This window comes from Camarhynchus parvulus, chromosome 1 (assembly GCF_901933205.1).
Source record: "Camarhynchus parvulus chromosome 1, STF_HiC, whole genome shotgun sequence".
In the NCBI taxonomy this organism is placed as follows: Eukaryota; Metazoa; Chordata; class Aves; order Passeriformes; family Thraupidae; genus Camarhynchus; species Camarhynchus parvulus.
The window spans coordinates 66,335,332-66,362,431 of record NC_044571.1 but is presented as its reverse complement, the minus strand read 5'-3'; the positions used below and the strand labels follow the sequence as shown (position 1 = coordinate 66,362,431).

Here is a 27,100-nt window from a genome sequence, read left to right as displayed (position 1 = left end):
GCCCAATACTACTTCCTTGGCTTCAATCCCAATTACTCCCCAAGAATTTAACAAGTCTAGGGTGCTTGTATTTTATTCTCATCCTGGTTAGTTTTTCCTTTTTTTCTGGCAGCTGTGCAGGAAGCAGCAAGCCAAGCTCTTTCTGCTTCTGTGACCATTCATGGCTCATGAAATAGACATCCATCTTGAAAGTCAGGAATCCTTCAGAATTATTCAATCCCAGCATTTCCTCAAAAATACCATGGTTTTTTTCACTTGCTGCATTGGCCTGTTGAAAGCTGTGAGTGGAGGTTAGGCTGACTGCTTCTTCTTTCCAGACCAGACTGTGGAATACGGGCAAAGATGCTCACTTTTGCTGTTTTGTCCAGACTGCAGTTTGCTTCATGTATTTTTCCCCAGGAGATCTTCATGAACAGTAGAAGTTCCTTTCTTCTGCCTCAGTGGAGAGGAAAATAACAAGAAATTTTTCACAAGGACCTTCCCTCTTTTTGTAGCTTCTTTACTCCTGCACAGGATTTGGAGCTTTATTGTTGTAGGACTATGAATGTGTAATACCACTGTCTTCATTTCCACAGAATAACTAGGTTCTGCTTTCAGCTCATTATTCTGGTCAGTATAAACAATCATGGATCAGTGATGTGTGAGTTTAAGATCTTTTAAAAATAATTTTTAAATACTAGAACCAAAAGCAGTATCAAGTTTTTGTCCAGATTAAAGCCTTGCATGTGCCATAGAGTTTAACTGGACAGGTCAGGGTGAGAAGCCTCTCTGTCTGAAAAGAAATAATAATGAGGGATGAAGGAAAGAAATGGAATTGCATGTGAAGGTGGGCATTTACAGAACTCCTGTCTTCTTGAGGGAGAGAGTAGGATAAGACAAATGAACAATAAAGAGAGGAAAAGAATAGAATAGACATTTGGAGCTTTTGTTGAGGAGGAGAAGGAGGAAGAGAAAGGGTTAGAAAGGCAGTCATTGGGAGCCTTGTAGAAATGAGGGAATTACCATAGGAATAGACAGCTCTTGGTGTGGTTAATGGAGAGGAATTATATTTATGGCCTTCCCAAAACTTCATGGGGTTTTTTGTAGTCTTGACCTTTGGGACTTATATTTTAACTAGTGAATTAATTGAGGTATTGCATAGGATAATCTAGTTAGGCATTTCTAAAAAAAAACAGAGGCTTTATTTCACATACTTTTTTTTGACTTCTAAAATTTAGCAGACTTCTAAATGCAGTTGGTAGTGTATTGAAAAGTACTGCTGTCAATTTTTAGCCTGGCACAGCTGGAACTTCAGTCTTGCTGTAACACACTGCCTTTCACATGTGGAAACAATTGTAGCATCCCAGACAGAAGCAGTGGTTTTGTATTTTTTTTAAATGCCTGTAAATTTTAGTGACTGCCAACCAGAGGATGATAATTAGAGTTATCTTTTTTTAAAAATTATTATTCTTTTACTTTATCTTTTGTAGAGTTTGAAAATCTGTAGTGGTTCCAGTGAGAAGAGAACCTGTATTTAAAAATTCAGAAGACTTTTTATTTCTTACTTAAGAAAATGGAACAAAGTTAGTATTGCTTTAGAAATAACCATTACTGGAGGTAGTGCACTTAGAATCCTAGGAGCCTTTTTAAAAAGCAATGTGTGTTTCATGAGTTTCCCCTGTTTAAAAAAATAAAACCCAACAGACAACCATCCCAAAGATCTAACATTATGAATTAAGATTTCATCATCCTGGCTTGAATTTCATATGCAAAAGAGAAAAATAAATTAGTTAAAGGATGACATAATGGAAACACTTGGCTTGAAAGCAAAGACTCCTGAGTAGGAATGACAAGAAATATGTAAAAGCTAAGACTGTACTGGTAGAATTTTTTTTAAAGAAAAAGACAGATGCTGGCAAGAATAGCTTCTAAAGGAGTGTAAGTAACAAGAAGAGCTTGAGTTTCCTGAAACTTTAAACCAGCACTGCAAACTCAAGAAGAAAGCAATAGTTTGGGCAGATGAACTGAACACCATGTTCACTCTGAATATGATATTCAGAGTCAGATCTTGCTAAGGCCTAAGTGTGAGGACTTTTTCTTAGTTACAGGAGTTATAAAATGGGAGTCACATTGAGGAAATGCATCTGGTTTGGTTTGGTTTGGTTTGCAAATACAAACTAGGACACATCTGCAATTTTGTATGTTGTAATGCTTTTATTACTATCCTATAAAGGAGTAACATAAAGGAGTAGTGTCAAAAAGGAAATTCCATGTTGCCGGTGTACATTTTAGTAATTTGCAGTGCAGAATCAAGATGTCAAAGAGAAGTTTGTTCCATACACCTAAACACTAGGTGGGAAAGATCATCTAGACTGGCCTCTCAGCCAACAAATCACACAGAGCTTTTGCCCATCTAGCTTTTTGAATCTGACCATCAGGGTTGGTGTCTGAATAATGAAGAGGATATGGAAGCATTTTCTTATATAGGTAGAGTTTAAGTGATAAGAAATTATTTCAGACAGTCACTTTAAATATTTATAATCCAAAAACAACAGCAATTTTTTTTATTTTAAAAGAAATGAATTAATGCCTTTCGAAAAGATTAAATTGTTTTTTAAATTGAGAGGAATCCTTGTTTCTGAGGTTGATCATTAGGTGCTTATTGAGAAATGATTTAAGGGCAAATTTCAGTATCTAAAAATAAAAAATCCTGATTGCCTAGGTTTCAAAACCTTAACTATATGTCATCAAGTTACATATTTGATGAATTATTGAATCATGCTATTATATCTCTTAGAAATTAATTTAGCAGTAAAACATTTTTTAATCTTTGTGCTCAGTGACTTAATGATCAAAGAAAGCAACATTTTGTTTTACAAACTTAATACAGATTTGAAGGAATGATGACAGAGCAATGATTTTATTTGGCATGACTTCAATGAATACAAGAGTTTCAGTAAATGTTACCAATCTATATGGGACAGAAATAATTACAAACATGAACATAAGAAATACAATGGTTCAACTGAAGACAATAATTGCATGAAATGAGAATAAAAAAATGTTTTTTATGTGGTGGATGACTTCATTAGTTTCTAAAGCTACCTGAGAAGAGGCTGGAGAGGAAGATGCTGAGCACTTCCCTCTATATTCAGGGACGCATGAAAACGGTTCAAAGGGGAAGTCTATACTTAACATTAGGAAGCTTTTCTTTTCTGAGTATGTGGTCAGCCACTGGAACAGACTTCCTAGAGAGGTGGCCAATGCCTGAGGCCTCTCAGTGTTTAAGAGGCATTTGTATGACGGCCTTAACAACATTCTTTATCTTTTGGTCAGCCCTGAAGTGGTCAGGCAGTTGGAAAAGATGATTGTTGTAGGTAGATTCCAGCTGAAATACTCAAGCCCAGGATAGACTATACAAAACAGAAAAAAAAAAAGAAAAACAATCTTGAATGTATTTGTAAACAAAATTATAAAGAAATATATTACTTTCTTCACTTCTGGGATATGTTTAGGGTTTTGCACAGCATGAACTCTATGAGCAGAGGGATGCTTCCTATTTGTCTTTTTATACAGCAAAACAGCATGGAAGAAAAGGCAGTGGAATTGTTTGGCATGGACTGGAAGCAAGACCCACATTTTAAAAAGTTATCGGAGCTGTAAAAAGAATGTGATGAAATGAGCAGCGTGGCCTGAGAAGCCCCAGTAACAACTCAGACTTTGTTAGAGGAATTTGGGGTCATCTTTTTGCTTAAGAGTAAAACAGATTTTTTTTAGGTTTCAGTGTAATATAATGGGAGAATTTCGTTATATCAGTGCTAAATTCCTTTGTTCTGTGCAGAGTTGGAAGGGACAAAATTATAGGATTTTTCTTTTCCTTCTGGTATAGTTAGGAAGGGAGGGGAGCACTTAATTCCTTGATATCAGCCATTTTCAGCCTAAGGAAGTTCTTCACAATTTTCAGGGGAATGGAAGCATTTGTACTCAGGCAAGTGTGAACTTTAGTAGTGAGAGAATGCATGAAAGAGTAAAGAACACTTTTAGCTAAACCTGTCCTGCCTGCCTGCAGGATATTTATCTTTATGGTATTTTTGCTTCATCTGCTCTGGTTTGTTTGTGAGATGTATTGAATTTATTTCCCACTTGCTGTCCATTAACTAAATGCTTGCTTAAGCTGGCAGTGTTTAAAATATTTTTTTTGTCATGAGAGTCATATTGAAGTACCAGGGCCGAGGATGAGAGGGAGATAAAATAAAGGTGAAAGAGGGGAGAACTAGGTATCACAATTAGTAGCTTCATGAGGTAAATGTGAGAGGTAGTAGGCAGCACTCCCTGAGACAGACAAGATCACCAATATGACTCATGCCTGTAAAGAGAATAGGAGATCTTACCTTTCACATTCTCATTCCTTTCATAGCACTCTCTCCTTTCACAGGGGAATGAAGAAGGAGTTCAGGGGTGGAGAGCTCTGGGGGGAAGCTGAAGGTCAGGTTTGAGCTGTTTGTGTTCTGCTAGGGAGCCATTTAATTGCACACAGGATCCAGTGAGATACCTCCTGTGAGGGAAATGAGCTTAAGGATGCCCCTTCTCCATTGTTAAATTAATAAAGAAGTGACCTGTGGAGAAAATCCATTTCAGTGCCCATCTTTCAGTCCCTTGAGTATCCTGATTAAATAACTGACTGTATTGAAGCCTCCAGAGCAGTTGAGTCATTGCTTGTGTTTAAACTACAGCACTTCTTTCCTCCAAACATACAGTAATAAAATGGAATTCAATATTCTTAATCAACTTATCAAAAATCCTGAAGATACTAGTGCTGCTTAACATCTGCAGATGCAAAGAAAAAAGCAATATCTCACACCACTCGTACAAAACAAAAACACTTCAAGCTGTTTATGTTGCCCACCAAAGGGCTGTCAATCTTATTTGCTCTGAAGAAGACAGTGCTTGGGGGCTGCTGAGTGTGCTGGATGCACAGGAGGGAGAGTGCATAAAGGATTCCTATGTTTACTTGGATGCAAAAATGAAATAAACTTTCAGGAACGGCAGTGTTGGATGACTATTGCTGTGGTGCATATTTCTCTAATGCCTACAGATTTTCACTTTTCATTGGACTCAGTCCCCATGCACAGGGGAAAATGGATTATAGAAAAATTTCAGTGTGGTAACAAGGAATAAAACACATCAGGATTATGGGAATTAGTCGTAAGAAGCCTGAACATGTTAAAAAATAAAAAGTAATAAAAACAGACAATGATAAATTTTTTTTAAAGTTTTCTGATCATTGTGGTAATCAATGAAGGTTAATAAAACGAGAGTACTTCACATAAAAATAAAACTATTGTCTGCAGCGCAGTCTGATTTTCAGGAATTTCTTTCTTCCCTCCATGATTTATAGAAAAAGTGCTCATGCTTTTATGTTTCTTGTGTTAGGTAAATCACCAGGCATCTCTCTCAGCAAAGGGGATTTTACCAATGAAACACGCTGTTAATATCTTCCTTGTTGATTTTATCTGCATTTCTAAAGAACCTTTTTAGAGAAAAAGAATGCTAAAAATAAACTGCTTCATGGCTTACCCTTTTTGCAGAGGTGTGTCAGCAAGCAAACAAAACCTTAATTTCTGTGGTGTTTCACATGAGTCAGTTCTAGTATTTGCATTTAGATTAGGACTGTGCTTCTGAAATGAATATGCCAACCACCCCTATTTGCCATGCTTTCATTCAAGCTGCAGAGCAGCTTTGGAGTGTGTGAATTGTCTCCCAAACCACAGAAGCTGTGTTCCAGGAGTGCAGCTGGCAGAGCTCACTTCACTGTTGGGATATCCAGCCCCCAGTGGAGCCAGCCTGGGAAAACCCTGCTGTGGACATGTATTCAGCAGGGCTTCCTCAAGAGGAACATGGCTTCTTCTCCTTGGGATACAGTGATAGAACATGCGAATAGTTCAAAGCTGCATGTGGGAAAGTATGGACCGGACAATAGGAAGCATTTCCTTACTGAGAGATTGATCAGCTATTGGAACAGGCTTCCCAGAGGCATGGATGATGCCCCAAGCCTGTGAGTGCTTAAGAGACTTTTGGACAGTGCCCTTGTTGTTATATGCTTCAGCTTTTGGCCAGCAGTCAGGTGTTGAACAGGGTGATCATTGCTGGCCCCTTTTAACTGAAAATAATCTCTTTTCTCTTCTCTTCTCTTCTCTTCTCTTCTCTTCTCTTCTCTTCTCTTCTCTTCTCTTCTCTTCTCTTCTCTTCTCTTCTCTTCTCTTCTCTTCTCTTCTCTTCTCTTCTCTTCTCTTCTCTTCTCTTCTCTTCTTCTTTCTCTTCACAACTCTTTTGCCTGTGCATCTCTGTTTCTGTTGTTTCACTTCTTCCTGGTAGAGGCATTGCCTTTGACCACTAAAAGTAATTCTTGCCCTGAAAGAAACAGAATGCATGGATTGATTAGTAACATGCTTGTATTTATTTCAATGCGAATTAAACCCCAGTACTTCAGTAGACTGATTAATGAGCAAAGCAGATGTATTGAACTCTTCATTCCATGAGAAACTGACACTAAGGCCTCACTCTCCAGGGTGCAGGGCAGCATCCCAGTGTCCTCGTGAATGAGCAGTCCACCCTTAAGCATAAAAATTGGGAACCAATAAATTACTTTCTTTGAGCAAAAACATTGAGGATATTGATCACTGTATTATTCATAAGATTTAGTTATCTGATATATTGATTTTTTGACCAAAATGTATGCAAATATATAATAGATATGTATTTATATTACTTTTAAATGACCATTATTAAATCCTATAAAGTTGCATTTTGTTTGAGTGTATAAATTAGCTTGTGTGAGATTGACTAATTTTAAACTTGGAATTGCCAGCAAGTTTGTGGATTTTTTTCCTCATTCTAACCTACTATTATCAAATAATATGCTAAGAGCCATTTTATTTTTCTGAATACATGATCATATCCTAACAGATACTCCCTGAAGTGTCTGGAGTACAAATCTCATTTTATGTGTATTAAAAACAGTAGGGATTCTCAAATCAGCTCACTAAATAGCTTTTCTGCAACACCTTATTGAGGAAAACTAATATAATTGCCATTTTGCTGTTCTGAAAGCTTTAAATCTGGCAGCCACTGAATTCCAAGCTTATATTGTTTCTGCATGAAGGCCATTTGAAGGTGAAATGAGAATAAACTTGATTTTATTAAAATTTGTATTAAATTTACTAGAATGTGGATCTTGGGGAGTGGTGCTGCACTTTGCACACAATACTCAAGATCTGATGGGAGAAAAGGAATAGATTGATTAGAATTAAATGTTTAAGACCACTAAATAAATCTAAAGTTTGATGATTTACAGCTCAAGAAAACCTGTGGTGTACACTTACCAGTTTTCAGATTAGCCTTAGATACAGCCAGAGTTCTCTTGTAAACAAATCAATGTATTACATTATTATTCACAGATCTGTTTTGTACCTGCTTTTCATTTTGTGTCAAGTTATCTGATAGGAGGCAGCGTTAGGAATACCCTTGGGCCAGTCACTTTATCTCTGTGTGCTTATGTTTATCTTCTGTGTTATGTTTTGACGAGGTTTTTCTGTCCTTTGTGAGTACCATGAGCTCCAGAGAGCAGTACCAGCTGTAGCTGTGCACAGCAGTGGTGGTGTGCAGACTATAGTGCAGTAGCAGTGCAGTACCTGAGTGTTATGGGTATTTTTAAACCAGCATTGTTCAGTTTCTTTAGTGCTTCTAAGAGGTGTCAGTTTTACAAATGGTATTTTGACTGAAAAGGATAACATTACTATCCATGGGGTGGGGGACAGGCAGTTGTCTTGTAAATGCAAGACAGTAAAAATATTGAATATTCCCTGAATATCAAGGTCTTGGTTCTGTATTTGTTCTGGTTACAAAAGGACTCACCATTAACTGAAATGTTTTAAAATTATGGGATCGTGCAGTATGTGAGCATTTACCAGCACATTTTCAGCTGTAAAATAACAGCTGCTTTTGATAATTGCATTTTGAGTGTCCATTCCTCATAATCTGAAAAATTCATGTGAGTTTGTTATTGTATTCTGCTTCTCGTTCTCCTCCTCTATTGCCTCCATAAATCTACTTGAACTGAGAGGAAAAGCCAGTAATATTTATTTGTGCGGAATTTACAGACAAGCAATCAGAATTTGCCAAGACGGGACAACACGAAAGTAAATGTGTAAATTAGAACTGGACTGCATTGATAAACAATTAATAATTCATTTCAGTGCTCCTGTGAGAGAACATAAGTATCATTTAAGGGATCACTCTAAAGGGCAGGAGAGGAAGATCTGGGTTTTTTTCATTATTGCTGCCAAATATAATTCACACTCCTATTTCAACACAGAATTCTTTCAAAAATTAGAATTAACCTTGATAATTATTTGAAAAAAAAAAAAAACTAAAAATGGAAATTAATGTTCTGAAAATATATATGTGGGAGTATATATCACACTGATATGTACTGATATTGTTAATATTAGTATTTGTAATTTTGAAAATGAAATTCAAAAACAAGTATGATTCCTTTCCTTTCTGGTAAATCCCTTCTGAATGCAATAGAAAATACTATTTTTATGTGACTTGAAGTGAATTTTGTATTTCTGCATAAAAAAATGTCTGCATGAGTGAAGGTATTTACACATTGTGTAAAGAGATACAGCTTGTATGGTACATATAGATAGCTGCTCTATGGACATATACACACGTATACACATATGCCCACACAAATGTGTTGGTTTTGTATAAAAGTCATCTGTGATTTTGAATTAATTCACCATTAAATGATGTTAATAAAACCTGAGATGCTCACAAGTTCCCAAGAAACAGTCTGTGCCTTGGAGGCTGAAGTTCACTCTGAATTAGTCAACAAATGAGAAATCACCTGTACAGATATAATTACAGCATCAAATGTGCTGGGGCTACAATCCAAAGTCCTTCAGCTGCTTGACTGGACCTTGCATTAAGTTTCTTTTTCAGCAAATGTTTGTTTGTGGTATTCCATTATATACCTGTCAGTCTAGGGCATTAAGAGTGGTGGACATCAGTGACCTGTTAGGAAATCTCTCTCTGACATATGTTTTTACATTTATGTTGTGAAGTGGAGGAAAGAACAGGTTGGCTTGTAGGAATGACAAAATATGTACATTAAAAGGATTCCTCTGTATCCTGAAGTATTTATGGTGCTTCTCGCTCTTTTATGTCTGAAGGAAATAACAAAATTTGTCAAGATAGTAACGGTTTGGGTGGGTTTTCATGTTAATTCTCTGTAGCCAATGAAAAATTCATAAAGCTCACAAGAAAAATATTAAGGGTCAGTAGTTCAGGCTACAGTATATATATAGGTACATAATGCATTGTGCATTTCAAAATCTGACAGTTTATTTTTCTATGAATGCTTTAGTCTCAATTTTACAAGGTCAAATAAAATAATACCTGTCTGAAAAATAAGGAGTATTTTCTAACAGTATTGTTTCTACCAGTAACAATCTTTTGTCAAAGTTTTTAAGAATATATCTTAGATATAGTTTTGTTTGAATGAACTCTTTGAGTAGCAGAAGTATTTCAGTATATGTGCTGTATTCTATTACCTATAGAATTAGTCAAGATTTATTCTGAAATTAGACTTGTCCTAAAGAATGTGTTTAAATTGCAAAGTTTTCATTTCTAACCTGTGAAGCCTAAAAGCCCATGAAAAAATGCAATAAAATTAAGGATAAAATAAATATTCAGTGAATGTATGCAAATTGAAAGATTTCTACATTAGAGTTACTGTGCCTGATAAGGTTTGTTTCTGGCATTCCTTTTTTTCTTTTCATCTAGTAATGTTGTTGAAATACTACTTTTTATTATTATATTTAATACATAAATTTTATTTCTCAGTTTTCTTTTCTTTTCCCCCCATTTAAGATTCCAGAGGCTTATTTTATTAGAGACCCTCATACTTTCCTCCTTACAAAGGACTTTATTAAGGTATATATGTTCTTTTTAGTGCAAAAACCCCAAAAGCTCTCTCAAGACCTGAACTGCATGTCCTCACAGGTTAACATTTTCACATATAACGCCAGTTACTGGAGATGAGAATGGTTAGTTGGTTAACTGAAGCATGCTTGAAAGGAGAAGCAAAGCTTGTCTACAAAATACTAACACTTGGATGAGTCTGCAGCCTGGGAGGAGAGCACCGGGTGAATTTTCTGGACTTTTTTCATGGCTGACTTGGGATATGCCTGCATTGTCACACAGTGTGTTGACCTCTCTCCTTGATGCATATTGCTCCTGACAGTCCCTCTCCTCTGCCCGCAGGCCATGGAGGCGCAGATACAGAACTTTGGACAGACGCCATCGCAGTTGCTCATTGAGCCCCATCCACCTCGGAGCTCTGCCATGCACCTGGTGAGACATGACTGCTGGCTGGGAATGCATTCCCTTTGAACCTTAGGGTCCCTTGTAGGTCATAAAGTACTCATTAAAGCAACACTTTTGATGCCCCCATTACCCATGCAGCCATACTTACTTTGGGTAGCAACAAATCACAGGGATCTAGCAGAGCAAGGTGGAGGTGACTGGCTTTAGCTTCAAACAGTCCTGGATTTTCCTTACTAATATGGTATAAGAAGGGTCCATCTTAAAAAATATAAACTTGATAAATACATATTTGCATTCTTGTTTCTGCAAGTGGTGGGAATGACTGCAGGCTTTCCTTAGAGTGAGTATGTTGTGTTGTTTTAAAGGATGCATTGTTAGGGGCTGATTTATGAACAATGTCTGCTTGACAAAAATGAAGTATTGGAGTTCAAATCATGCTGGAATCCTCCCGCCCATTCCCTCAGGAGAATGAAATGTATATTTTGAGTTTCAATTCAGACTCCAAAATTCATTTCCATCACATTCTTCTCTATCTTTCTTACAAAGAATCGTATTAAATAGCCAGACTGAACAAGACAGAATTCTGTGCCCTGAGTGCCTTTGATGAAATCCTTACAGCTAGTTTTTTTTTAAGCTTTGTAAATCAACAGTAATACATGCAGTAGTTTCAATCATTTTGTCTATCTATTAGGAAATCTCTCTATGTAGCTGTACACTGTGAAAGTGGAAATTGATCTGGAAGTGGTTGTTGTATTATTTTAAGTGTGTACAAGTCAAACTTAGATAATATTTATTTTACATTCTTAAGATATGGATAATATGTTTTTAATAATTCAAGGTGATAAGCAGAAAGGAATATTTGACCTTTTAGAAATAATTCATTTTGTTATAACAGTGGCTGGGAAAAACCTCCTTAAAACCAGTACTCAATAGCTATCCTTGTCCACGTACAAACAATTGTATCATTTGCAGAATCATGGAACAGGTTTAGGTTTTTATAACCTTATTAGGTTACAGACTCGTTAATAAGCATATGCTTTACTTAGAATTAAATTGTCTGTGTTTGGAAGTGCTGTATTTCATATGAGGAATTCATTAAGAAAAATATCTGTGTGTTTTTGATTCACCATAAAAAATTTATTTTTCAACTGTTGTAGGTTAGAGAATTAATATTTATTATGTGTTAATTGATTAACTCATTAAGACATATCTCTATGAATATTAATTACTGAATAATTTTACATTTTACTGTATGCTAATTAATGCTAATGGTCATTTTGTACCCTATAATGATAACCCTTACCATACCTATTCTCTATTTATCCTCATGTAATGTTCCAACAATAGCTTGTGATCTTGCTCTCCTCCATCACTAGAGTAGATGCACAGGTAGTGTTGTTTTCCCTGTATGTGCACATGCTTGCCTGCTCTTTTTTAACCTCGTTTTCCCTCAGACCTCCTCACTAATTGTGTTATCCCTTCTGTTTTCTTCTGCTCTTTTCTCCTTTCTACTCAACAGTGTTTCCTTCCACAGAGCCCCCTCATGTTTAAAGATCAGATGCAGCAGGATGTCATCATGGTGCTGAAGTTCCCATCCAATTCCCCTGTCACACATGTGGCAGCCAACACGCTGCCCCACCTGACCATCCCTGCCGTGGTGACAGTCACTTGCAGCAGGCTGTTTGCAGTCAATCGGTGGCACAACACAGTAGGTGGGTCCTCGCAGGCACGCTTCATTCAAATTTGGAGACCTTAACAACGCAGCTTTAATTTTGAGTGCAATTTAGCTCACTCCCCTGCCTGTGCACCAAAATTTACTGTTTCTTCTGGTTTGTGTCAAATAATCACAGCTTCTGTTTTCTCTGGTGTCATTCCTAGAAACACTCTCCTTAACAGCAGCACATCACCATGGCAGCCAATCGATCTGCGATTACTTCAGGATCAGCTTTGGATAGAATTCTTTTCAGGAGACTGCTGTTGCTCTCGACACAGCAAACATTAATATGTCCCAGGTTTCAGGAATACATACTGACATGCTAGAGAGTGTATATCCCCATCTGCTGCTTGAGAGAGATTTCAGGATCCTGTCATAAGCCTTCCCCTGGGTCGCTGTTGGATTATCTGGGACCCTAAGCAAGTCTAAGCAGCTGGACACTGAACTATTCTGAGAAGTTTCCTCATTCCCTCACAAAAGCCCATCCAATGGGGCCATCCCAAAATTCCCTTCCAGCCCCTCTGCTCACCTCTCCATATTGTCATTAGGACTGTCCATGTCACCTGGACATGCAGGTGCTAAGGCTGTTCCAAGCATTGCTAAATAGGTGGTGAGGCCATGAGGGACATGAGGGAACAAACAGGTTTCATTTTCTCAGGTACATGAGGTACATGAGGGAACAAACAGGTTTCATTTTCACTTGCTACAGCGATAGCCCTCGCGCTGCAATATTTGGAAACATTTAAGTACTCCATCAGGTGCAACTACATTACATGTAAAAAATGTTTTTTCCCATGTCTTTAAAACAAATGGTAAAAATCTAGAGGGGAAAAAAACCCCAGCATTTTTTAAAAGTATTTAGTGACAATGTCCTCAATGGAAGATTCCAGTGTCAGGAATGATTTGGAGGTGCAGAAACTCTCCTGTGTTGTTTTAATACACCTTTGACTAACATTGATTGGCTAATTCCTAATTATTTTCCTTTGATTTTTCAGGGATTCTGTCCAAATACTCTATACCCATCATCATTCATGTCTCCTCTATTTGAGGAAGCTTATTTGGTTCTGGAGTAGCCCTTTCTCATCCAGATTTTTAAGTCAAGAGAACCCAAAATTCCTACCTCTACTTCATTGTGAAGGAATTAATTTCATTAATATTGCAGTATGCTGGAGTTCAAATGGTTCCTTAAAAACTGTCATTTGAAATCCTTTAGTTTAGTTTAGCTGAAGCTTGGTTGGTCTTCATGATGCATATGACAGTAAGGTTTTAAGTTTTCCTTTATACTCTTGTAAAACATAAGTCGTGCTGCAAAAATTCAGAATTCAAGGCATGAATTAACCCTAAATTCAGTTTCACACCATTTGTAAACCTCTGATCTAAATTAAAAAGGAATACTTTCTAAATATATTATAATAGAAAGAGAGGAAAATAAAACTGTTTAGAGAATCAAACCTGATTGTAATGATTTTCTTAACTTTTACATCCTGCTTGGCAATGTTGCTTATTTTGCAGGAGGCTAATCCAGGACAGGGTATCAATTTCCTACTATTGCCATAACATTGTTTTAATAAAGCATTACTCTAATATAAAGGATAAGTTTATCTACAGAAATGTATGCACAGACCACTTGTTGTGGAATGTATGTAGAGCTTTGGAATTAGCAAACAGCAGGAGGCATTTACAGAGACATCTCATAATAGAAGTGGATGAATCTAAGTTAATACCAGTAAAGATCTGTCCCAAACTGCTTGGGCTTTGAAAGGAGACAGAAAGAAGGGAAGAAGTTCTCAGAGCTATTTCTTTCTGAAAATGGCAGAGCTAGCTTTTCTTTTACCTCTTCCAGTTGTCTATTGCAGTAGTAGAAAATGGACTTTATTCTTCAGAAATCTGTTTGTCCTATTATAGAGGGTATTCTTGTGCAAGGTGGCAGTTCGTGACAAAAATGGTGTTTTCAGTAGTCACTATTTGATTTATATGCCAGGGAAGGCACTCAGAAGAGCCAAAGCAATGCCATCTGTGCATGACAAGATAACACTAAATTTGCAGCCTCTAATGCACATTTGAACATCTTAAGGACTGCTTAGAATAAAACGAACAGGAATAATTGTGGCACATTTACTGTACCCTACAGTTTTACATCTAAAACTTTTAGATAAATCCATGAAAAGGTCCAAGTTTCTGTCACATACAGGCTTCCATATGCAAGAAACTCATAAAAATGTTTAATTTACTTAACTTTATTTTCTGTGCTCAGATCTCTGCTCAAAAGTAAAAATAAAAATCTTTTATACTATTTTAAATGAGTTATTTAATGAATGCGTGTGGCTGCAAAAGTTCTGATGAAGTTGATGCTTCTACATTTATAGTTACTTTTATGTAAACGAAGAATTAACAAATGCATATTTGTGAAGCACAGAGAAAGAAATCTTAAGACATTAATAAAGCAAATAGTGAAAAGCTACTTTCTAAAAATATATATTAATCCAATAATGAACTTTTAAACCTAGAAAAGTAATGTCAAAAGGTTTCTATGTGCTTTATTCCTCCTTTCATGTGTAGGCCTCCGGGGAGCCCCAGGATACTCTTTGGATCAAGCCCATCATCTTCCAATTGAAATGGATCCATTGATTGGTATGTCAAGATGAAAATGTAGCAATATATTTGAAATTGGCATTTTCAGGAATTATTGATTAATCTATATTTGTATATTACGCTTCATTTAACAGAGAAAATAGGAAAGTATTTATTCTTGTCAGTCCTGAAGAATTAAAAAGCATTAGCTGTTGATGTTGAATGAATTACATGAATGCTATTTGTTATTAACATCACCAGCAACTGGTATTTAAGAAACAACCAATTAAGTCACTTAATTGTCGACCCATATCTACAATTCTGTTCTCTTATCAGGTCACATTAGTAAAATAAAACTTGAGGGTCCTATGGAGATAGCATATATTTTTTACAGCCAGCACTATGTTTATCAGTGCAGATGCAGATCAATTTATTTTCATTCACTTTATGATTTGGATTTAGTCAACAATACTTATTTAATAATGACTGGCTTTTAAATTGATAGTATTTTTAAAATCCAGATTTTTTTGAGAATGTGAATTATTTGAGAAATAGAATCTGCTAAAATTGTTAGATTTCAGGATTTCCTAATGATTATAAATTTTCATTATTGAACTTATTTGAATTGTAGTGGGGAGGGAGTTCAGAAATTTGAAATAGAAATTTGGGATAGGAAAGGTTCTTAGGGACAAGTTTGTAGCATTGTTGAGGAAAAAAAATACATTTTTAAACATAGCCAGATATAAAGTTCCATTTTTTTTCTGTGTCAATGTTCACAATATTAATGTTTAAAAGATTTACATAGAAGTACCTCAGGAGAGTTAGCTTTCGTATTCTGTGTGCTTCATTTGATCTCATATAATGACATTGGTTTTCTCTTTAGTTTTTCTCTCACAAGCTAAGGCACAACTTTTGTGCCCATCTGTTCTGGAAATTTGAGTAATTTGCTATTCATTATCTTTCAGCTAATGGACATAGAGGGTCTGGTAATTTAAATATGTGTTCTTAGAATGTATGCAAACATGATATTAACTTCCACGAACAATTTTAAAATAGAATGGAGTGGGGGTTTTTTGACTGAATCTCTCATTCGTGCAGTTGTGAGCACTTGAAGTAGAATAGCAAAAAATAGGGACAAATCAGATTATTGTCTGCATTAGGTTGTTCTTATGTTAGGAGAAACATATTTTTCAGAGTGTTTTTTACCTCCCTGGCTTTGGGTAACTGAAGTTAGTTGTCAAGATTCCCTCCATATCTACTGTAAAAAGACAAACTCTCCTCTGGAGCTGTCTAGCACTTAGACTGATATTACAGTGTGAGATGACTTGTCATGTGAAAAAATATCTTCTTCTCCAGTGAGACTGGATGGAGTGGATAAAATTAACTTAGATTATATACTCAACTTTTAGAAAGTTAATACTGAGATGGAGAACACTTTTATGGTGTTGCCATATCTTGTCTGCTGTGTCACAGGGAGGACAGAGCACGTTTAGCTGTGGGCTCCAAGTTGTTAGTATCCTTCTCACCAGCTCCATTTGGCAGTTGGGTTGGTGGAATTCTGCATGAACCATTCCTTTTCCCTTGGTCTGGAGCAGTTTCTAGATGTCATTACCTCTTTTTAAAGTACTGTCCTTGGCCTGGGTCCCTGCTAGAGGAGCAGATGATAACACTTACTTTTCCTGTACTGGAAAATCACTTTAGGTTTGAATAGAGTCATGGAATCATAAAATATGCTTAGTTGAAAGAGACCCATCAGGAGCATCAAATCCAACTCCTGGCTCTGTGCAGGACCTCACACAAGCGTCACACCATGTCCTAAGAGCATTGTCCAAACTCTTCTTGAACTCTCCCAGGCTGGTTGTGTGACCACTTCCCTGAGGAGCCAGTTCCAGGGCCCAGCCATCCTCTGGGTAAAAAACATTTCCCTGATATCAAAAGCAAACATCCCCTTAAACTGAGATTCACACCTTTTCCTTGAGTTCTGTCCCTGATCACAAGAGTAAAGAGATCAGTACCTGCTCCTCCACTTCCCCTCATGAGGATGCTGAAGACCACAATAAGGTCTCCCCTCATTCATTGGTTGAATCTGTATGTCTTTAATCTGGTTAAGCTTCTGAAGGTGTAGGGTTGTCAAGGCCACACAATACAAGCTGGTTTTTGTGAAAGAGATACCAACCAGCAAGAGCTGGCTCTCTGCAGTATTGTTATTATTGATTTCATATTGCTACTTTCCCCTGGTTCAGATTGTTTTGAAAGACTACTTCAGCTGAGCAATAAAATTATTACCACATATTATGCAGTGCATCAGGCAACTTATAAGAAATTGTCATCTCCTGTAAAATCTTATCTCTTATTCAAAAGAGAACTAGAAATCTCACAATAATTTAGTATTTCTGACACCCATATAGACAGCTCTAAATGTTCATATTCAAAATGCTTACTCAACAACAAATTCACAGTTCATTGAAAGTTAAATGTATTCATTTTCTCCTGTAAATGGATGACAGGAAGGTGTTGGAATGGCTTACATGTAAAATGTGTTTTGCATTTCGTTACAGCCAATAACTCTGGTGTGAACAAACGTCAGATCACAGACCTTGTGGATCAGAGCATCCAGATCAACGCGCATTGCTTCGTGGTCACGGCAGATAATCGCTACATTCTTATCTGTGGTTTCTGGGACAAGAGCTTTCGAGTTTATTCCACAGAAACAGGTAACCTCAAATACAGCTCTCTGGTTCTTCCTGGCTCACAAATTGGACAAAGGCTATTGTCTTAATAGTACCATATCTAATACTTGTGCTTACATGTCAATAAATGGTAAAGGGCAGTTTGTAAAACCCTTCATTACTGTTTCAGCATGATAACTTTAAGATTTTTTTTAATGGAAGATAGAGGATTTAAAAGGAAATGGAATAAAGTTTTATTAATAGCAACTTTTGAAAACCACAATTATCTTCAGGAAATTTATCATGTCAAAAGAATCAACCAAGTGTTTGTTACAATATTTTTATGTATCTATTATTTCTAGCTCTACTTATTTCATGCAGTAAGGAATTAGGTTGAATATCCTGCTACAGGAACCAATATTTTGTTCCTTTGTCTGATTACTTTGCCTAGTGTCACTAAGTATATTGCTAAAAACTAATTGTAATAATAAAAAGGAGGAGGTGATAATCATAGTAAACCTTAGTTTGACATTAACATAGAAGAAATACACATTTTAAAATGATAATGTAGCACAATTATGAAAAAGTTCATCTACAGTCTAATGCATATCACTCATGCAATTCATAAATACTGTTCTAATGCCATTGCTTAAATACTGATGGAGCCATAACTCCACTTAATATTCAGTGACTACAGCAGTCCCTTGATTTTCAGAGATAAGGGCTAGACTATGGATTGCCACAGAGCACAGCCTTCAACAAGACTGAAAAAAAAAGGTGGAAAAAAAAGTTTAATCTTTGTGATTTTTTTAATCTTCTTGTAGCATTTAGTGAACTTTAATTATGGGACATGAAACAAAAGTTGCATTTGAGCTGAATATTAATTATATAGTTAATGATTTCTAAATGCTGCTAAAAGAAAACTGAATTTGTATGACTTTGCATTCCCACCAGGTAAATTAACTCAGATTGTGTTTGGCCACTGGGATGTCGTGACTTGCCTGGCCAGGTCGGAGTCCTACATTGGGGGTGATTGCTACATCGTGTCTGGGTCTCGTGACGCTACATTGCTGCTTTGGTACTGGAGCGGCCGGCATCACATCATAGGTGACAATCCAAACAGCAGTAAGTGTCCTTTAAATAACACCTCTCCCAGAGGTCTTCTGTCACACCTCTTTGTTTTAACGTTCCTTCTTTCAGCTTCAGAAGTTATTACCAAAAATATCAATAACTTTGCTTACAGGTTGAAAGTTCATATGAGAAGAGCACCACATGCTAAGCAATGTATTAATTGCTTGCCAAAAAAATGTTTAAATGCTCTCTACATGTTAAGAGATAATAGGATGGGAGTATAGTTCCTAAGTTTGTTATTGCCTTTATCACTTATAGCATCATGTCATCTTAAACCAGAACAAGATGGTTGTGGCCTTTAAGTGATAGGACATATATCACTATATTTTGACTTCCCTTTCCCTGGAAATATTTTTTGGCATTTCAACTTACTCCTTTTGTGCTACAGCATGCTATATCAGCTGCTTGCCTTTTCAAAAAAGGAATGTCTCACATGCCATGGAATTAAATGAAACTCTCTTGAGAAAGGTCTTTCTATAGTTTGGGGGAGCAATAAGACTGAATAAAAATAGAAGAAGATAAAATGTCAGAAAAAGTTTACGTTTCATTTGCATGGGACTAACTATCAGTGCTTTGCAGAGTCAGTGGGACACAATAATAATAATTTATGCAAAAGGACATTTAAATTGCGCCACTAATTTAAAGATCCCATCACCCAAGCCAGAGATATGGCTGCAGCTAAAGAGCAGCTTTTATCCATATACCAGAACTGTTTTATACAACACTAAACCCATTTCACTTAAAGAAGCCTCTGATTTCTAATGATAATTTTTAACAGAAGAATTTTGTCTTTGGATAAAAATGTAAGAATCTGTCACTATCAGTTCTGATCTCTGATTCAAATACTGACTGGAGGCAGCACTGTCAGTTACAGACATCTAAGTGAAAGTATTTCTTCAACTGAATGGCTGGTAGAAAAGTGTTTTATGTGTTTCAAAGTAAATATTTTGTTAATTTTGCAGCAAGAAACCTTTTATTGAATTTTGATTTTTTTTTTCATTTTGTCTATAAGCAGAGTAAAAGGGAGACATAAAAGCCTTGCTTTCTCATGAGATTTTATTTGCTTTTATAACAGAGGAAACAGAGGAGAAAGAAGAAAACTGTGTTCCAATAACAAATTTCTGTAATTTTTGCCTATATTCCATTACTTTTTTGGTATGTAATTCTCCAATATGGATAAATTCAGTCTGACAAGGATTTTCATGTCTTAGCAGTTTGTTTAGGTAGATGCCATTTTTAAAGTATTAGTCATTTCTATGATAAGAGAAAAATAAGAAGATCTTTCTACTCTCATTAAAGAAAAAAATGTAAGACTTTCTGCTTTCCTCCCTCGATTGCAAAGGGCTTGGACAGCCTTGCAATTAGCATCTCCTTTCTGGCTGATACAAACTGCTTCAATTCTTTTCCAGTTAGAATTATTTTAGTTCTGGTATTATTCTGTCATCACTTACAAATCTGAATGCTCAAAAGTGGTACTTTTTGTATCTCAGATTTAATATCTTAGCTGTATAACTTTGGAATTGTCTGCTTTGAAAGTCTTTAATTTTATGAAAGGAAGGATATGACCTGGCTGACAGAAATAAATGAAAACAAAAATTACTTGTATGACTTGCTCTCTGTCTCTGCCTCTGTGTGGATAAGGTCCTGTTTTGCTGAAGAAATGGCCTTATGGTCAGATTAATAGGAGACTGTGCTGCAGATAGCCACATGCAGTCAAATGAAATCTTACAGGCACAGGTAACAGAACTCAGGGAGATTAAGTACCCAAGACCACTGTGGTAGCTTTGAAACACATTGATAAGATTTTTTAATATTCATGTTGAAGGCATGTTGAAGACTCACGCTGAGGAAGAGTGATGGCATTTCTATTATTTCTATCTCTATTCATTGGATTGAAGCTACCATGGATATGCTAATTATATACTAGTACTGTACTATCACCAGAACTACATGTGTTGGAAATATGTCATTATTGACAGCTACTTTGACTTTTCATGAGCATACATTAATGGGGGTAGATCACAAAAACACAGTGCCTTTAAAAACTTCTAAAATTACTAAATGTTTCTGCTGAAGTAATGCCTAGTAGTTTCTGCTTGCTACCACGAGCAGACATGATGACTGTCATATGACTGATTCCGTTTAAACTAATTTCCAAGAGTGAAGCATTCTCAACAATCCTTATGAAAATATGTTTGAACTTTTACATAGTTAAAGCCACCAAAGTAATAAAGAAATATTTCCTAATCTACTCTTCTGTAGTAGATTAGTAGTATATAGTAGAGCTGTTAGAAGGTTTCCTTGTAGGAAAAATGAAAGTGATATGATCAATGTAGATCCAATCCAATTAATTAACATCTTTAGAATTAATTTCCAGAAAGATGTACATTATATTTTCAGAGGGGAAAAAAAGGGATATTGGCTTTTTTAAAAGCTATCATCTGGAGATACAGATAAGGTGCTTTATACCAGAGGATATAAGAAGGTGAAGAACTCAAAGAAAAATGTCAGGTATAGTAATTACCTGGGTTAGATGTTTGACTTTATCTAAGCTGAAAGACGGCTAATTATCAATTTTAGCTTCAATACATCCAGTTACCAATGAATGTTTAGTTGTTTCAGAAAATCTTAAAGGGGAGAAAAAGCAGACCTACAGTCCTAAACAGTTTGTGTGCTTTGACATTTGTATAGAAAAATATAGATACCATTTCATTCAAAAACATAGAAATCAGAATTTATTGTGAAATACTCTGAGGCTAAAGATTGTCAGATCAAATTTCTTATGGATTCTACTAAAATTCCTATTACAGAATCCATGAGGTAGATGTAATCTTTACTAAAAAACAAGTATGTCAACAACCTAACCCGTCAGACTTCTGTAGAACCTTCTGCTGAAGAATGTATGTTCAGTGGGTCACTTCACCTGGGTCTGTGGGAAATACAGAACCAGCTCTTGTTTAAAGAGGAGAACTGAGAAAAGAGGCAAGTGACTGATCTAGCTCAGTAGTTGAAAGGTTGCCTATGAGAGCATCGTAAACTTAATTTTATAATTTTAAAATATTTTTTCCAAGCAATACATTTATCAAGTTATCATTTTTATTCTACAGTAACTGTCAAAAATGAGTTTCTGGTTTTGTTTGCACTTGGCAAACCTCTTGACATCTCTCACAATTACTATGAGGAGAGTGAAGTTTTACCAGGTTTTAAATGCAATGCTTTCCATACAGTAGCTTTCTGAAAACACTTGAAGGAAATCTTCAGGTGAGAGTACTTGTCCAGGAAGTAGAAGACTACATTCTTGACCTCTAGAGGCTGGGGAAATTAAAGCCCTCATTCCCATGTTCACAAGCATGTGCTATCAGCTATAAGTTATCATAGGATGGGGCTTTGAGAACCTCCAGATTTGGTCAAAAGCAAAATTCTTTTCTATGCTCATATTTATGCATGCTACATGTCATGATGATTTGGTATAGAAATAAATCAAGACATCAGGAGTGATGTGCTACATACCTTCAACAGTAGCATGTAGGGCAAATCTTGTCCCTGTTTGTACTTTCTCTAGTTCAACATCGGTCTCGTGCCATCGCTAAGCTCCAACAGTGGTGATGTTGGAGGTCCTGTTAAGACTAGATTAGAGGCTGATGTTTGGGAATGCTTCTGGAACATAAGAGATGTGGCATGATTTCCTTTAGGCTGAAGGGCAGCTGAATGCAGGGTTTATGTATGTTTGAACTTCCCATTCTTTCTTTATCCTTGCTTACTTAAATACCACCTACTGGGCAAACACTGAACTGAATGAAGCTTAGTCCTCTTGCCAGGGTCAGATATCTACTTTCTGAGCCAAAATTGCCCATCTGAAATAGCTAATCTGAATCTGTACCTTATTAAGTTGATGAGCAGATTGTATAAATCTGCTGCAGTTGCAAGAGCAGTGAAAGGTATCTGTTTTCTCTTAGTAAGACACGGCACATGCAAAGGACATTGTTTGCTTACTTTATTTGTTTGAAGTGATATGGGAAATGTAAATCTTTGCAGTTCTCAGAGACTGAATAGAAAAATTATTGTGATGGAGTTGGACAATTTTTGTTTTGATTTTTCTTCTCTTATGATATATAGGGATTTGTTTTAGCTGAGTGCTAATTTGTATACAAATTTCTTCTCACATGGCAACTGTATTAGTCATCACAAAAAAGGAGCAAAGAAAGTATATGATATGCCCTGGAGTTCTACATGTATCATTATAGCTGTTTTATTTTTATATTTTATGATTACTTTATTGAATGTCTCTTTCAAACAAGTGACTTTGAAAATGAGAACTTTGTCAGAGTCTTTGAACAGATACACCAAAGTGGATGATAGAATTGCAGAAAAGTGAGGGACAGATGCTTTCATCTGAAACAGACACAAATTCAGAAAGTAATTTGGAAGTGATAAAAATTAATTTGCACACTTTAATTGGAATCAGACTCCTGCATGAAAGAAAGGAAGGGTAGGCAGCTTGTGCTAAAGGCTGATTGAATTTTTCGTCAGGTAAGTATGTTGGACCTGGCCGCTTATCCTCTTGAGCCCCTCCATGCAATATATTACATTCACCCTCTGACTGGTGTTCTTTAAAAGGATCAATGCATTCCTGTTTTTTCCCTAGAGCCTGAAATTTCATTGATCTTGGGACTTGACATTTCTCATTACCTCTTGTAGCTTCCAAGAGGATGGTCACAAGAGGTGTGGGAGTTAGCCCCACTTTTTCTAACAGCAACTGTGCTGACCATTGAAAAATGCTGTATCAGACATAAGATGGGTTTGTTTAGCATTATAACATAATCTTCACAGGTGCTAAGAATTCATCCTGTCCCAGTGAGTGTATTCAGTATGTATCTGAAAGGGAGGGTAAACTTTACCATAAAATATCTTTGTCAAGCCAACATACATTTCTCTGTGTCTGTCATGAAGTATATCTTTATGTGTTCCTTTTACATAACATAATTTTGAAACAATTTGAAATTGTGAACATTAAGAGTTCTAAGGTTTGTGTCTTGAAAAAGTAGTTATTCTGAGCTCAGAACTTTCACTTGTTGTTTTGTGTCCCTTTTATTATTTTATTATACCCCTTTCACTATCACATTTTAATATGCCCTAGCTTAGCCTTGAAATGGCAGCAGTTTAAAAATAATCACCAGTGTGCTCTGCACCAAGAGGACTGGCTGTCTGTCTGAAGGCCCTGCACTAGCACATGGGCACATGCGCTATCTGCTTTGTCTGTTTAAGGAGTTATTATGGCACTTTTAAGTTTGTACAGTTTAGTAGTAATTTTTGAAATGACAAAATTTTGAATATCTTAGCACTGCCAGAGCAGAAGCTCTTTGAAAATTAGTTCGTAATTTTTACTGGTACCATCTCTGCTCTGGTTGCCAAAGGCATCTCTCTTCCAAGGCTGCTATGTAAAGGGGAAAGAGCCAATAATCCACCAGAGATAATGCAGTTATCTGTAGTATTTTATCAACACATGTCAGCGTCCATGCTACACAGCATGCTCCGTGGGAATTTTACAGTTCAGGGTGGTTCTGCAACTTGCCCAAGATCCCAAAGCAATTTAGTAAAAGAGATAAGAAGAGATGCTACAAATCCATAATCTCATGTGCTGCACTGTATTTTACCTTCTGGATTAGTGCAAGGTACCTGAAAGCCCTCTCACCTGGGTGAACTGTTTGTAGCTATATACAATACTCCTCAGCAAATAAACCAGCCCTGCTTCCTAGAGCTGGGAATAGTTTGAATATACTAATATTTTCCTGTCAGCAGTCTTTCTTTTACACTCATTGCTTCCTCATGTTATGAGCATTGTTATTGACTGTTTTCTGTTTTGAGATACTCATATTCATTGGTTGTAGCATTATCTTTTAATCAAACGCTAAGATTTTTTTTTCTGACAGTAAAAATTTGAGAAGGCTCATACATTTTTACTTCCATGAAAGCCATTGTATTTTCTAAAATTTTGTTTTCTGATGAGCACCCCTGAAAAGTCCTGGCAGTAAAGCAAATAGCAAAGTAAATTCTGTTTCAGCTAGTAATTCAGGTATAGCCTTGTACTTGCTTTTGTCAAAGTGAGAGATGAAATGGAAGCTAAAATTTGCCATGTGCTCTCATGTTTCTTTATACAGAAGCCTCCTAAATGTGTCCCCATAGAAATCTGTACACAATTCCTGGAAAAGGACAATATGAGAGAAATAGTAACAGTCTTTTGTCTTTCTTTCCCTCTTCTTTTTTTCTTTGTTATGCAGGAGCACCATCTGTTCCCAAAGAACCTTACAATAATATTAAGCATTATATTTTTCAGCAAGAAGGAAAGATGTGTGTTATTTTACACTTTCTAGAAAAACTTACTTGTTTGGAAATACAGCACATTTTTTCCTTCTGCCCTCTAGTAATTCAGTTCAAAGGTGCACCTTTGGGGAAATCACAGGGAGTTTACAGTGATGGTATCTCAGTTCTTAGGTAGGATATTTTCACCTGCAATTCCCTTAGAGCTGCAGCCTTTGACCTCTGGCTGCATCTATCAGTGGTGATGTGACAGTGACAGAATATTTTGCTAGATTTTGAATGATTCCTGGAGTTCACAGCTTCTTTCCTTTGCAATAAAATGTAATATGACTGGGGTTCATGCCACAGCTTTTTCTGTAGAAAGTATCAGTGAATAATTTTTTCTTTGAGCCCGAAGGGAAAAAAAATCCCATTTTCAATTACTGCTGGGCAGTTACTCCTAATATTGTTATTCTGTTTTAATTTGTATTTACTGAAAAACAGGACAAAATAAGACTCATAGATCTATGCTTCAGGGAAGTTGTTTCCTATCAGCATTTTCCTTTATAAATAAAGAAGTCAATGAAATATGCTTTTTTGGTGTATTCTGGAATTTTACAGTTCCTTGATATTATAGAACTTTCCTAGGAAACACTGAGGAAAATGTCCTTCTGAAAATTGCATTATTTCTTTTCCTTCAAAAATTTTAGCCATTTAATAATTTCAGTCATCCATTTTGATGCAGTCTGATGACACTTCTATAATCATAGCTTGAGCCAAGATGGCCATTGAACATAATCCTCTTTTTCCCAGGAGGACATCCAGAAGAAAAAAAAAGTGGAGAATTTCGAACTTAACTAATTGCCCCCTTTTTTTGTTTGTTTGTTTTTATGTTATGCACTTGGAGGAAAGAAACCCTTGAAAGGACATGAAGTGGCCAAAGCAATGTTGATGGGAAAATTATAAAAATCAAAATATCTTTGATGAGTTACACAAATAATCTTTCTGTTACTTCTGACATTCATCCTTCCCTAGCAGTAAATCTCAGTTTTCAGTTCACATCTTCAGTTTCCAGACTAAAAAGGTTATTTTTTGCAATATAGACTAAAGTTTGGGAAACTAGGATTAATTGAGGTTGCTGTTTGCCATAGAGGTTAAGAAATTTTTAATGTGTCCGTACATTGGAATAACTTGTAAGATTGGCACACTCTGTACTATTGTGTCCAAAACTGAATTGTTTCCTAACTGAAAGCTGATTTCCAAACTGATTTTCCAAACCCTGGTTTCCAAAATCCTTATATGTAGCTCATAGTACATACCTCTCTATGGAAAAAAAAAAAATTAAGATTTCTTATTGACCCAGCTTCTGTGCCATCCATGCTGTCCATAGTCAGTTGCATATAAAACTAGTTTAAATCAAAACATTGTACTACCATAAAAAATATGTTGAAAAAAGTAAAGGGAGCCTGTTTTAATATAGTTACATATTAGTATATATCATTTAATAGTTATCTCTACCAACTGTACCACTCATCCCAGCAAAACAAGATAAGGCTTTCAGTCCAACTTTGGAATTAAAGGTGACTGGTATTAGTGAGATTTTTTGCTTCTAATTCTTGTTGAAAAAAGTTTGGATTAAGTATTTTGTTACTTTATACAGAATTAATGTTACAGTAATTTATCTGTACTTCCCTAGGTAATTTCTTTTAGTATGTGAACTACACTTGCAGAGCTCTGGTCCTTTTGAATATCCCAATTTCCTGTATTTCATTTGCATACAATGCAAATATAATGATGTGAACTCTGTGTTATCTAGCAAGTTGCTAATTCTTTTTTGCCAATTTACTTTCTTAGCTTGACAGAGCAATACTATCAAATACTAACCATTAGGTTGTCAGCATCTGTTCTTATTAGAAAGAATAGAAATGTTGCTCTTTGTCATGTAAATACTCTATAAATGCCCACTTGTTCGAAACCAAAATGAAATATATTTCAGTCCTGAATATATATTTATAGTATCTATAAATAAATAAATATATAATTATGTGTAACAATAACCATTTTTAGGCATATTTTAATTTGTGACCATTCCATGTGTCTCTGAATCAATACTACCTATGCAGCAGTCGTTTGTTTCTAGCACAGTGCTGTTCTTCTCTTCTTTTCCTACCCCCAGTTTCACAAAAACAAATTAGGATCATTATAAAAGGAACATCCTAAGTTCTTTGGGTTCATACCTTAAGTCTGGAGACATATATGTTCAATAGCAGGCCTTTACATTACATCTGCTTTCAATAGCACCACACTTTGTGTTCTTTTAATTAATTCATTAAGGGACTGGTAAGCT

General features: G+C 36.0%; 1 protein-coding gene across 13 annotated transcripts in view; it reads left to right on the top strand.

The window, feature by feature from the left end:
* NBEA (neurobeachin) overlaps positions 1-27,100 on the top strand; it is a 453,637-nt gene that overhangs the window by 419,341 nt on the left and 7,196 nt on the right. For 6 of the 13 annotated variants that reach the window (XM_030944837.1, XM_030944889.1, XM_030944812.1 and 3 more), the window contains 6 exons: positions 9,916-9,978; positions 10,309-10,398; positions 11,891-12,083; positions 14,645-14,716; positions 17,215-17,370; positions 18,280-18,450. In XM_030944837.1, coding sequence (XP_030800697.1) covers positions 9,916-9,978; positions 10,309-10,398; positions 11,891-12,083; positions 14,645-14,716; positions 17,215-17,370; positions 18,280-18,450 — 745 coding nt within the window. The remainder of the gene's footprint in view (positions 1-9,915; positions 9,979-10,308; positions 10,399-11,890; positions 12,084-14,644; positions 14,717-17,214; positions 17,371-18,279; positions 18,451-27,100) is intronic. The other 7 variants (XM_030944908.1, XM_030944898.1, XM_030944845.1 and 4 more) reach the window with 3 other exon arrangements.